General features: G+C 32.3%; 1 protein-coding gene across 1 annotated transcript; it reads left to right on the top strand.

Annotated features, from left to right (window-relative positions):
- Nucleotides 1-6,460: 6,460 nt before the first annotated feature.
- On the top strand, nt 6,461-13,583 carry LOC130630241 (limbic system-associated membrane protein-like). Its single transcript, XM_057443656.1, has 6 exons — nt 6,461-6,595; nt 6,698-6,767; nt 9,720-10,064; nt 10,511-10,786; nt 11,586-11,858; nt 12,364-13,583. The coding sequence occupies exons 2-6, from the start codon at nt 6,713-6,715 to the stop codon at nt 12,477-12,479; spliced, it is 1,065 nt and encodes a 354-aa protein (XP_057299639.1). The 5' UTR covers nt 6,461-6,595; nt 6,698-6,712; the 3' UTR covers nt 12,480-13,583.
- Nucleotides 13,584-14,488: the final 905 nt, after the last annotated feature.

Below are 14,488 nucleotides of genomic sequence, written 5' to 3'. Positions count from 1 at the left end.
CTTATGTGCTAAGTATTTAGTGCACTACCAACTGAGCTACCAATTCTCAACTAAGTTTGTGGAAAGCCAAATTTACTAAAGCTCACATCCTGCGGAAAAAAAACAAGTGAGCCTCGGTGCGAATAAACCATCAATCATTATTATGTTAGCCACTAACACCTAGAATCCCAGACAAAACTTGTAAGACAAATCTCATATTTGACATAAAATTATAGAATATATTGCATTGCCAGAGCTTTGGCTGTTTAGGCGGGGTGAAGAGTTTTTTACGACGTCTACACTAAAAGTGGCCATATTAATATCAGCAAAAATTAGTACCTTTTAAGGTTTGGGAGCTAACCAAGTGCGTGTGTCTAATACAGGAAGGGCGTAAATAGTTGCTTGTTGGTACAATTTTTAAAAGTAAACCGCTATTCCAGTAATGTCTTTGACAAGTTTGTGATCACAATTGTTACACCAAAAAAAATAAGAACAAACCCATGTTAATGATTGGCGAATTTATAAACTAATTGTGCCCGAATCCTTTTTTGCACCCTATTTAGTTTGAGAAGCAGATTTCTCCTTAATAACTCCTTTTTACTATGCTGTATGGCTATGATACTTACTGAAGTGTTTCATGTATTTATGCATGCCAATTTTTAAGTCCCATACCTCTTAGAATCTTATTGTCCATTACACGAAACTAACCGTTAAATTTCTATGAAATCCATATAATCGGAAAAAGTTTAATAACTTTTGTTATGATTACCATTAGAACTTCAAATTGATATACCCTATGCATAGTGTTGGATCAGGGATGAGAAAACTTGGCCGATAAAACTAAAAGAGATGCAAACAGTGGTAACACATGGGGATCTCGTGAACGTTTTTAAAAGATACTATTCGATTAGGCCGATCCTTTTTATGCAGTATAAAAATGGAAAAGAATTGTCACTTGGATTTTGATGACGTCAATAAGAACCGTCAAACACACACAATTTTTTTAAAAATTTGTTTACACATGTGTACAGCTAGAAAGCCTGATCAGGAAAATGTATAGGACCATGTATGTACATTTGACAAACGGTTACAGAGATATTGTGCTTTAACAGATTCTTTGCATTGCAATGGCTTATTAATACACCTTTCCCGAAATAGTTTTCTTTGCTGCACCGCTGCTATCTCTAAACCTTTTCAAACAGAATGAATGTGATTTTTGAAATCCTGACCCGAAATTTGGTACAATGTGAAATCTTTAATTTCATACAGCAAGCAAACAACCTGTTACGGCCGAAGCTTTTTATATGAGACCGGGAAACTCGGTCCACCGAGATATCCCGCATGACCGAGATCTCGGATATTTGCGAAAGAACGCTGAATAATGAAACCGTGTTTATATGGTGCATATTCGTCTCGCCCCGGTTACAGCAGGAAACTTGGTGAACCGAGATCTCGGGTAAGCGAGCCGGGATCCCGGTTAAACGGGATGGATATTTGTCCATGTAAACAGAAAAAACTCGGTGGCTAAGTAGAGAAAGTTATGTAAGCTTTAGAAGAGCAAATAATTATCACTACTAATGCAAATTAATGGATATATTTGTTTTTGTATTATAGTGCATTTGTAATAAAAAGACAACAAAACCATGAAACATGCTGAAAACACCAGGTTTCACTGAAATTATAATTGAGAATCATCTAAAATTAACTTTTTATCCTGTTTTAAGTGTGTGGGAGATAAATAATAGCCCCATAATATATTTAAATGAATAATATTTAAATTGGTCTGAAATGATGGTAATTTTAAAAAAAAATTAAGTAATAATTAATAGTGATAGAAAAGTTGTTTCAAGCATAAACAGTATCGCTATCTTCTTTTTTCTGTTGATGGAAGCCATATTTGTTTACATACTCACTCCGCCACTTTTAATTTCCCGCTAATTTTTCTTCATATAAACCCGGGATGGAAAATGACAAATTTACATATAAACCCGAGTTGATATTATCCCGCTCTACCAAGAAACTCGATGGCCGAGTTTCCTGGTTCTCATATAAAAAGGCCCTAAAAGAGTTGTTGTTCTTTTATCTCTTTATAAATATCACACTCAACCAATTGTTACAACAGTTTTTTTCATTTTTTCCTAATTTAACTCTGCTGGAAACGACGGCTTATTAGTAAAAGTGAAAAATTAAGAAGATTTTGATCGTGACATAATTAACATCAAAACAGCATTTCCACATACTGGATTAAGTTAAAAAATTATACACACATCAATTCAATAGTGTCTTAAAGTAAAAACATCAAAATTCTAAAATTTTAAAAAACATGTAATTAGGGAATCGTGTTTCTAGGCTGTTGCCAAATTTGACATACTTTTGTCGTGTTTGCATGTCACAGATTTTGTTAGTTACGGTTTTTAAGATACAAATTCTGTCCAAAATTGAGTAAAATTCTAGTTTTTTTGTTCGGTAATTTAAAATCAAATTTGCGAATCAACCGTTATAAATAATAAAAAATGAGTTACAGATAGAAAGAAATGACGGATCTTTTTTGTTGCTCTTTCTGCCTAAGTGGATTTTTCAATCGACTAGCCTATTAATATAGGGCGAAGTTGTTAATAGTCATACATGACTTTCATATACTAAATTTTGATGTGGTCAAAACGCTACTAGTAACCCTATTTTAGAAGATGGGTAATATGGGCCTCGTTTTTAGCAGGGGAAATAATTTTACTTCGCTCACCAACAAAATTTATAAACATCCAACATTTGTTGTAAGACTCGTATCTTCTGGTAATAGGTAAAGACTAAAAGTCATAAAATGTGTAAATCCGACTAAGGTGGTAAAATTACCATATCCCCCCAAAAGCAATAAAATCTTTGTTACAACAAGTGAATTAACCAACGATGGATACAGGATTTCCTAGAAGAATTCTGCCTGTATTAAGCAGAAGTTTGTTTTTGTCTTTGTAAACTTCTCGTAATATTCGTTATACTGATATTCGTTCGGTTAACTGCAGGTACATGAAAGTTCTGTACACGCTATTTTCTTTTACACCCGCATAATTCTAATCTCTTTATATTAATCCAGCTTACCGAACATATTCGTTATGGTTATTTGACAGAACTTGGCAGAAATAAACGACAGAATACCTAGGTGAACCTGATCATAATTTCACACCAGAAGGCAACCTTAATAATCGCGTTAATAAAACCTTTTTCAATAGAGCTTCGTATCAAGCTGCAACTGGCGCGACGCTAATTACAGAGGAGCATGAAAAAAGGGGGAAGAGAGAGGCCAAAAAGGTCTACAATGAAAGATCTCTATAATCATCTGGGGGAGAAGTTGGGGCTCCAAAATGTGCTTGTCATTACGCAAATGTGAACCACGAGAGAACTACATTCCCACACAGATTATATAGTGGCAATTCTCTCAAAAACAAGGTCTCTTCTCACAAAACAAGGTCTAAATCAACACTGTCATTGGGGGAAGGGATACATTAATCTTTCACTAAAAAAATCACATTTTGCTACTTATTTTGTCTATGGTTTTGATCTCTATGTAAGGTGTTTATGAGATTCCAATTCAAGATCTTTCAATCCAGCGTTCATATGGTTAAATTCTTTTATTGAGACGTACCAAAAGTCATAGTTCGTATGGAAAATATTTTTGGCCGTTACACGTATATTTCGGGGTAGGCTAGTTACATTCGGTGAAGAGAAAGTGTGATTTTCTTAGGATAAAAATGGCGTTAAAATTTCTGTTACTAACTTACAGAATAATAAAAACCCAACCATTGGATTACCATTGGAACCATGTGCCATGTTTTAACTAAAACAACAAAGTTAGGATCTTTGGACCACCCTCATACCCACAGTTTTTTTCCCTTTTTTTCTCTCATATTTTAAAGGCAAAAGCGCATACTAACTTGGATATCTTCCTGTGAAATCGAATAACAAGTATATACCGAGTAATAATGGCCTTTAATGGAAGTTTCAATTTAGTCAGATTTGCTTTGTCAGGTGTAATCTGGTGACAAAACTGTACCCTGCGTAATACATACATATGAGGCTAGTAATTGTTTTATAAGTTTCCAGTTGCAGTTTGATGTTTAATTAAAAAAAAAGAAAAGAAAACAAAATAAAATATTCTACTACTGCGAAAATTAGATTCACAAAAACTACGCTTTTATGAAATTGTAATGTTGCGCCAAAAAGATAAAATTGTCTGGCTGGTGATAAAGACGCGCCATCTTTCGTTGTTTTTTGTTCTCTTTTGTTCTTATTCTTTTTGTAAATGGTTCATTCCTTGTTTACAAAATAAGCATATTCCAGCAAATTTTCAAAAATTTTTAAATTGCGAGAAGAAACATGAAGATATAGTCCGCCCCTGTTTTTATTTATACGGAAAATCGCGTGTTACCCGAAAAATTTCCAATTTCCCGATTTAATATGTCGCCCATGATTCATCAATCTTATTTAATGAAAACAATAATTGAGAAGACGATGAAAATTTTATGAAGTGTTTAAATGCAATTTTGTGACATGTTTTTTAAATATGGAATACTTTTCAATCAGAAGAACTGAATAATTTATCAATCTCAAGATGGCGTAAAACTTTCCTCTTTTATCGTGCCGCGTAGACGATGTTTTTCACGAAAAAATTTCAAAAAATCTCGACAAGAAAATTTCATCTCGAATCGTGCGATATCATGCGTTCTTTTTCTCTCTTTTTTAAATGAAATACATGAATTTATAAAACTCTGTACCTTCGCTTTAATTTTTGTGAAATTTAAATTAAACATATTTCATAAATTTGAATAATAGTGCAAAACAGAAGCAAATAAAAACAAGAAATGGAAACATTTGGCTTGCCGTAAAACAGCCGACAAATTTAATTGCAAGTAAAAGGAAAAACCTTTGTTGATATTTCCCGAGTATGCTTGTAGTTCACCCCAATAACTGATCCGCCCCTCCACGACTTACTTTTTAAACTTATATATTCTAAGAGATGAACTGTGCCTTTTTATTCACATCAATCGAAATTTTATAACCTACCAAGATATTTTCATCTTATATGAAAAATATTGTTTGTTGCTATGGTAACAAATAATCACAAGTAAACAAGATGTGGAAAATGTGGACATATCTGAACATTCGCTAAATTATCGCAATTATCGGTAATGAACCCTTTCTAAAAATTAATCAGGGAAATCCAATATTTACTAGGGGATTAAAAATACACCTAGTAAGAAGAACAGGGAATTCTGGTGGAGGACGTTAGGGAAATTCTGTTTTGCTTTGTCACAAGTTATCTATTTTTCTCGCTAAAGCGCGGAACCCTCCTGATGTTTTTTTAAAACCATCTAAATACTTTCACATCATTGTTATTTACTCATTCTTCTTGATGGGAATTTACATTTTTAACACGTGACTACAGTAAAGCCAATACGAAAGCACAATTACAGCATGATATTTATAACATGATTCTGTTGTTGTAATTGATAGATTTATTGTTCTAGTTAATTGGGCAGTTGTTTATGCGGGCGTATAAAAGCGTGAATAGGCGTAACAAACTTAGGAGCCAATAATTCTATATAAAAGAATCATTTTTTTTAATGCAGGATGTCACTTCGTTATACGCCCAGTAAATAGTGAAGTAATTTTGGTACATAAAATTAGCCATAACCTATTAATCAAATCGCAGATGGCAAATCTGAGGAGAATGACAAAAAATTGTCCAACACACTTTAATTTGAAAGCAATATATTTCCCAAAAGCACGTCAAACTGTCTAAATGATTGTGCAAAACTTTTATGTTTTTTTTACCTATGTTTCCAGTTCTTCCCTGATTCGCCTATTTTAGTTATTGCACAAAAAACAGCTTAATGTGAAAATGACGAAGAATTTCTTTTTTACTCCCTTTTTCAACTTGCACATTTAAGTTTGATAACAAAAAACTAGGCTACGAACTAATGATATTTCTGGATTCTTTCTCTCAAAGAATAACGAAACTGCTTTTATTGTGTAAATTCTTTCTCAGGTAGGCCTTTCTTTTAAGAAATTACTTGTTACGTGTTCCGTTTGTGTTGTTCACACCTTTGTGCGAATTTTCTCTGATGTGAATAGTTCTAACGCGACCTCGATCCCCCAACGCTTTCATTGCAGTAAGGACAAGCACTTTAATGCAAAATATTCTTAACATCATGTAAATATTTTAGTTGGTTTATTATTTCGAAGAACGTAAACACGGTTAAAAAGATATTTTCAATATTTATGTGTTGCCTATGTGTTGCCGATTTAACTGTCTGTTCAAAGAAAAAAATATTCCCGATCAACGATGCTTTTATTTTGATATTTGCTTCTGTCGCCTTATAAATTTCAATCCATCTGTCTCTCAAGGTGATGTTAACAAGTCGGCAATTAATCGATTATTTTAACCAGCTTAAATAAGTTGTAAAATTTTATTCTCGTGTGATGGACAATTTCATGTAAAAAGCCGGGAAAATAAGGATGAAAAAAACATCGAAACAAACAGGCGCTGTAATTAATTAGAAATGTCAAAAGGGGAATTTGTAACGGAATGTACGCATGACTTTCGCTTTCTAAAACTAATAAGGTGGTGACTTATGTTCTTAATATAATTCGTTGCAAGACCATAAGTTTGAAGTGTAATAACGTGTCAAACTATATCCAAAAAGATTCTGCTTTTTTTGCATAGTAAAGAGCTGTCAACATGTGGCTTGTTGCAGTATTTATACCTATTCTCCAGTTTACCAGAAGTTGTTCAGGTATTACATTTCCCATTTTTACTAACCAGTCTATATAACCTTTTTTACCACCAAAATGGCCTTGTATGTATTGTAGCTATGTTTTGTTGTTTTTGGTATAGCTAGCTAAGCTATAGTTACCTTTAAGCAACTGGTATATGACACTAACTTTTGCAAAAGGACTGAGTGGCCCCAGTCCTTTAGTTTTCAAATGCCAAAGAAGATTTATTAGTTTTAGCAGAGGAATAATCAGTTATTTTCCTAACATATCTTTAAAAGATTTTAAGGTATTTTAAAACTAGCATCAAAGAACTCAATTAATTGGGGACCATTATTTAAAAATGTTTGTTCCCCTAGAGCTACCAGCTAGTTATTTGGTAAAAAGAAAGGTGCTTGTCAAGATCACTAAAAAAATTGGGGGTGGGGAAATAACTTTTTTCCTTATTTTTATATAGAAACTTGATGTTGAAGAAAAAACAAAACTTATTAAATTATAATAATAATAAACTGAAAGTGAAATGTCTAGGTGCAGCAAAATAGTAGTGTACAAAATCTAATGAGAGAATGAAAGATGGCATGAACCTGAAATTTAGTCTGGGGTTTCAATATATATTGAATAATTTCTTAACCGCAAAATATTTTTAAGTTAGGTTGAATTTAAATTACCTAAATATATACATTACACAATACCGGTAGTAAGTACTGGAAAGTACCAGTTGGGTATATGGGTTAATAAACCATTGCTGTTCAAGTAGTTAGATTCTGTACTATTAGTTGTGTTCATGCATGTTAAATTTTGCTCAGGGTGAAAAGTTTATTTTGCCAGTAATAATTTTCATGTGATACCAATGTTTTTTAATTTTTATACCACAAGGTTAGATTCTTCCACAAATAACAAGAAAAAAATAACAAAATTATGGTTTTTACCAAAATATTGATGAATTTTCTTGTTTTTATAAAGAAATTTGACACCTAAAAATACCTTTTTGGAATGAGTTTGTTTCTTCAAAAATAAGGTTTACATGAATGATTTTCCAAGAAGTGTTTTTCATGTAATTTTTGTAATGACCTTTGTTCACAGATTAGGAACAAAGTATTGGAAGTCTAAAAATTTCTAAGAAAAATTATTTGAAACCATTATTTGTTTTATCTTACTAACATTTCAACCAAAAAAAATTTATTTCAATCCTGTATATAAAATCTTTCACATTATATATTGCTGAGTTTTCATTGAATCTAATTTTAAAACAAAAGAACACAAATAAGATCGTTCAAGTGTAAAAAGTGTAAACTAATAAACACGTTAAGCCTCAGCTGAAATTTAGAAGATGCATGTTTTTTAAAATTAAAAAACTCGAGTCTGGAAGATGCACCTGATACATCTTATTTTAATGTATTGGATTTAGTTTCTGGATCTCTCAATGTCACTTCCCAGAAAGTTATATTAAATTTAATTTCTCGAACTCTATATAGTTTAGGAAAAAATGCATTTAAAGTTTTGCAGGCACTAAAAATGTTTACACCATCATGTTGTTCAATATCTAGTAGTTGCTAGTAAGTTTAAAAAAATAATAAATTTAGTACTATATAATAGCAGTAGTTGGAAACCCCTTTTTCAACAAATAGTTTTAAACAATGTTACATTTTCATATCATTTCTTGGTAATATATACTTATATGATGCAGCAACAAAAAAACACCATGTATTTTTAACAAAAAATATTTTCATAAAAAACAAGAACAAATTTTAGTATATAAATGTAAAAAGAAACACTGTTTTTGTTAGAATATTGTGCTCATATCCTGCATGGTTTGAAATGTTCAAAAAATACCTACACTGGGTATTCTACACTGCAAAAACCAAATGCTGGTGTTCTGCCGTATCATAGTATTCCATGGTACTTCTACAAGCAAGGAGGAAAACATAATTTGTCAATAGTCCCTTTGGTCCAACAAATAATCAATGTACAAAGAAAAATTTTGCTGTATAATTTGTTGCGGATGACTATTTTTCCACATTTTCTCCTGCAAAAAACAAGTTGGAAAAAATTATATTACAAGAATGTATAGATATGTAAAGTAATGCTATAAGTATCTTTTACTTTCTGGAAAATACTTCATTTATTTCTGAGATAGCACTATATGCGAAATTATGACATCAGTTTGATGGTGACTGCTTGAAGGAAAAAATTGATTATAAATACACAAAGTATTTCTATGTTAGTGGTTAAATCTGTAATTTGAGTAAGAAGTTAAGAGCTTTTTTAATTCATGATTATGTGTTTTTCAATTTTATGCAAAATGTAGATGTAGAACAACCATCAATTTTACATTGTCCGAGTTTAATGCCTGCAGATGTATATTGTTCTACTAAACATTTATTTTATTTTGAGAAACTCACTAAGGAACTCCTAAAACTAATATATATTTGGCAGAAATACACGAGTGTATCTATATATACAGATTATTAAAAGGTTATAAGTTTGAATGCAGATGTTTAAATTAGATTTTATTTAATTTATTTTTTAACGCATGTTGTTACTGTTAAAAAAAAGGACAAAAATAAGCCTTGATTTTTCTAAAAAAAAAAAAAAAAATGAAACAGTGTTTAAAACACACGTTTCTGCTTTCTTCTCTTTTTAAAAAAACAACTTTACTACTATCAAACACACACAAAATATTTAAAACTCTTCAAGAAAATACTTAAAAACTACAAAAAGTAACAACACAAAAAAATTCAAAAGAAAAAGTCGTACAACTAATCGGGCAAATTCAAACACGTCCATTTTTTTAAAAACTTGTTTTATATACATCTTTTCTGTTACACGATACAATTTTTTTTTCTCAACTTATTGGTCCAATTGAACTTATCATATATTTCAGCTTTCAGAACTACAGGTTCATAATCAGAGAAAATGTAATATCTACACTCATGGTGTGTTTGCCTTTTTGAATTCTTATTTTTTTGTTTCAGGCAGTTCAGCATTGCAAATTCTAGTCGAGCAAGATATTTACTATGGTAAACTAGGAGGTGCATTGGAGGTCGTGTTTACCATGAAGAATCCTGACATTTCGTCACATAATCTTGATATTGGAGTATTGTGTGACCTGAACCGTACAAGTATTGCCAGTATTAACTCGACTGGCTTTGTAACGTACCAGAAAGCTTATGAAAATCGTTACTCCATAAATCTTTCAAGTCCGAAAATTTACATAAACATTAAAAACTTACAAGAAGACGATTTTAAATGTCAACTAGAATGTGTGAAATATTCAAAATTTGACAAGGAAGTTGGATATACGCAAATACGCAAATCAGGTTTGTATATATTTTGTCTGTCTGTCTGTCTGTCTGAAAGGAATCTTAAGGCCTATTGATTTTCCTTTTTGTAATAAAGTTTTAAATTTAGTGAGTGTAAAATTTTGTATTTGTTTTGAATTTAAGTTGACTACTCAAATTCACAAAATACCTAAATGCAGGGCTCCCCAGTAAGTTCTAATGTTTCTAAAGTAGAAAGGTAATACTTGCGATATAGCTATATAAATCTGATTTAGAATTACCAGCCCTTTGTTATCTTCACTGACTTAAAAATTATGTTTAATGTAAAAATCATAGTTTATCCATATATTGTTAATATTAGGCTTAAGTCCCCTCTCTGTATTTAAAATTTGTATTCATTTGTATTTTTTTTTAAATTTAGCGTAATTGTCGATTATAAACTTATGCTGACTTCAGAACAATCCCTTTTGTTTTCCATGTTTTAGCTAAAGCTGTCATACAAACTTCAACTGACTTTGGAAACCAAACAATCAACATTGGCCAGTCCAACGAATATGTGTGCATTGCTGAGGGACAACCCAAACCTCTAGTAACGTGGAAAATCTTTGACGGAGAAGACGCCAACAAAACGTTAGTACAAAGTCAAGGCATGGCTAGTTTGAAGATCCAAAATGCGCAGATGAAAGACACGAATAATTATGTTTGTATGGCGGAGAATATCGGAGGGAAAAGTTATAAAATGATGAGCCTTATTGTAGCATGTAAGTTTTTTGGTTATGTTTAAATGATGGTAGTAATCTCGACATCCAAGACTGTTTGGATGTTGAAAATTTTTTCAATTATAATTTTTTATTTATGTATGTTTACTTAACAGTCAGGGTGTTAGCTAGAAATTCACAATTAGACCTGTGAAAGCCCAATTGGGAATTTTCTTAAGATTCTTCAAATTTTTCTACTGGGGTGTCAACAGTGGTAAAATTTGAATTTCTGTAATCCCAGATGCCGGAGCAGCTCTCCTGCCACTAATTTTTTTTAACATAGATCAAGGATTACAAATCGTTAAACTCAAAGCATTTCATTGTTTCATACTAATAAGAATTAAAAATGTATATTCGATGAATGAATCTTTGAAACAAATGCAGTGGGTAAATAGCAGGGAAAAATGTCATTAGTTTAAAAAAGATGCTTAATTGGAAAAGTCAACTAGTAGTTTCAATTGGGAATTGTCCGTCTAGCAGACAAAATAAAGGCTAGCTAACACCAGTACTGGTGGTTCATAGATTTGGTTTCCTAGAGAATCAGCTTTTATTATTTATTTGAGACGCGAGCGGCGTTTGTTTGAAAATCAACTTTTCATTTTTACCGTTATTCAAAAATGTGTAATCCTGTTGATGCAAATAGGCAAGAGCTGTTCCTGCTGCAACTATAATAAACAATTAAGTCTTAAGACAGTCTACGGTCTTCTCTCCTTCAAAACAAGAGAAAACGGAGCAATTGAAAATTGAAACATGTCTAAAACTTCGAGTTGTAAAACTAAATCTTTATACTATTACTTTTCAGATATTGAACACGAAGAAGAAGTGGAATATCAAAAGGTCACTGTAGACATTGGAGGTGTGCTTAAAAGTAAATGTCAAATCTCTGGCGACCCAGACGTGCAATACAAATGGTATAGGCCGAAAACTGATGCGGACTCAACACCTGCGCTCATTGTCACAGTTCCTGATCTATTTTTGGCCAATTTCAAACAGTCGGAGTATGGAAACTACACATGTGTTGCAAAAAATGCTGCTGGAACGAAAAGCTTTGTAGTCGAAGCTGTTCCTCCATTTGGTAAGTTTTCCAATGTGGTATGTGTTCGCACGATGTTTAATGATGTCTCGGGAAATGACATCGCAAACGATTTTTTCTTGCGAAATGTCATCGCAAACGATTTTTTTGTCGCGAAATGTCATCGGAAACAATTTTTTTCTTGCGAAATGTCATCGCAAACGATTTTTTTGTCGCGAAATGTCATCGCAAACGATTTTTTTCTCGCGAAATGTCATCGGAAACAATTTTTTCTTGCGAAATGTCATCGCAAACGATTTTTTTTTCGCGAAATGTCATCGGAAACAATTTTTTCTTGCAAAATGTCATCGCAAACGATTTTTTTGTCGCGAAATGTCATCGGAAACAATTTTTTCTTGCGAAATGTCATCGCAAACGATTTTTTTCTTGCGAAATGTCATCGCAAACGATTTTTTTCTCGTGAAATGTCATCGGAAACAATTTTTTTTTCTCGCGAAATGTCATGCATTACGATTACGCTTATTTGTTTATATTTTCGTCGTTTTAGGTTCAACAACAGCGTCACCCAAAGGAGAAACTAGAATTTCTGCAAGCTCCATGTCATTCCCTTCAATACTCGTCATATCACTATTTTATCTCCTTAGCATGTGTAGTATGCCATAAGCGAGTCTCCACTACAATCTAAAGATCTCATGAAACATTCCCTCATGTTGGCGAATTTTGATTTTAGCACAACTAAAGATATTTCTGTTTTGTTTAAACGTTGAGCCATTTTTTTGTTCTTTATAAATCTTTCAATTTTTATAAATTTTGCCGTAAAAGCTATACTACTTTTTGTATTTCTAACCGAACCCAAACTATCTACAAATAATGTCAGTTTAGTAGTCTTTTTACTCCCGCAGAATGTTAACGTCATCAGAAAATGTTATTGATATGGCAACGGCTTCTGGTTATTGTGACTTCGTGTAAAACAAGATACACTGGCCATGGATAGGTTATCTTTAAGCAATAACTTTTATTATTGTTGTTTTATTGTTGTTTTATTGTCATTGTTATTGTTGTTATTGATGTTGATGTTGTTGTTATTGTTGTTGCGTCGTTTTGTTTTGTTGTAGTGTCTTAGCTTATTTAGTCTTTTTGGTGTCGAAAGCCCAGCCCTCAAAACAAGTCTTCTGATTGTGTCAGTATAAGAAACATGCAAAGTCAGCATTTACCGACCCGCATAGAATAATTGTGTTTATTATAGAAATATATAGAAATCTATAGATACGTAACAAATAATATTTTTAACTTATTGTGTAGAAAGTATGTATATATTTTTTTGGGATTTAGGAGTTGAGCAAAAGTTAAATACATCGTATAATTATGCTTATGTATATATTTTGGAAGAAATTATTATGGTGTAAAATATTACAAGTAATATAAGAATAGAAGAAAGAGGGGAGAAAATAATTTCTTTTCGCTATTGTACGTAAACTTGTTCCAAGATGTAAAAAAAACATTGACTTTTTTTCTATGCTTTATAAAATATGGACATACGAATCAAGGTCGATCCCAGCGTCTTCTACTTTCGACATATGAGCAAACACATTTAAGAAGCAAATAGTCCTTGGGATGAGGTTGCATGCAAATGTACCCAAAGTATTTATTTCTAATGCATATATAAATTTGCAACAATAAAAATAATTTTTTTAATTCTGTATGAAATTTTGTTTTATTTATCGTAAATTTTATCGTAAAATTAAACAAGTTTTGTGTTTTGTTTCAGTTCAAATACAGTGTTTCTGTTCTCACCCAACTGCAGACACCGGCCTAACTTTGACGCGGGGCTGGCCCGTCAAAATACGGGTCGGTGCGTTGAGATGGCCCATCTATTAACGGACCCAGCCCAACTTTCGACAAACATATGCAAATTCGTCTTAAGTTGGTACTATTGACTATTGACAAATGAATCTTTCGTCTTTAAAAAACGTGACATCGGATGGGGCACACTCAACTGTACACAAAGGACTCTTGCAATTTTAGAAAAGGGGCCATAAGGTCAGACAGACCAAACTATTGACAAACAATTCCCATGCTTTTAAAAGACTGTTTCATAAGATGGGACAAGCACAACTATTGGCAAAGGACACTTGTGCTTTTAAAAATCGTACCCGAAAAAAGAGAGGCCCAAATTTAAAGACAATCACAATATGAGTCAGTCTGAAGACTCACAGACTAAAGTTAAATCTTGTACTGGTCACACTGTTTAAAATTTTAAAAAAATTGAACACACCTGGCCCAACTGTGTCTATAGGAGCGGACTAAAGAGAACAAAAAATGTATGGAACGGAATAAATCATGTTTTCTCTAAATATAATCTATTACCAATAAAGCTATAGTAGTAAACAATACAAATGCCACGTCATAAATTCTTTTTTTAAAAATTGAACAAACACATAAATTGACAAATAAATTTGATAAATGGGAAATAGTAGCACAGCCAGTAGAGTTCGACTTATGTCCAAGTGGTTGTGGGTTTGATGCCCAGTTGGGCAAGAATATTCAAAAAAGGTTTCTGTAGCTCAAATGGGAGCTGTGAACAGCGTTTGTTTACCACTCCTGAAAATAGTTGAAAGGGTGTATTGTTCGAAACTAGTGATGTTGATCACATAAAATATAAATTAACACAC

The sequence above is a fragment of the Hydractinia symbiolongicarpus genome, chromosome 2, assembly GCF_029227915.1.
Source record: "Hydractinia symbiolongicarpus strain clone_291-10 chromosome 2, HSymV2.1, whole genome shotgun sequence".
NCBI classification, from domain to species: domain Eukaryota; kingdom Metazoa; phylum Cnidaria; class Hydrozoa; order Anthoathecata; family Hydractiniidae; genus Hydractinia; species Hydractinia symbiolongicarpus.
Note: the sequence above shows the minus strand (reverse complement) of the source record. Positions and strands in the feature narration are given on the sequence as shown.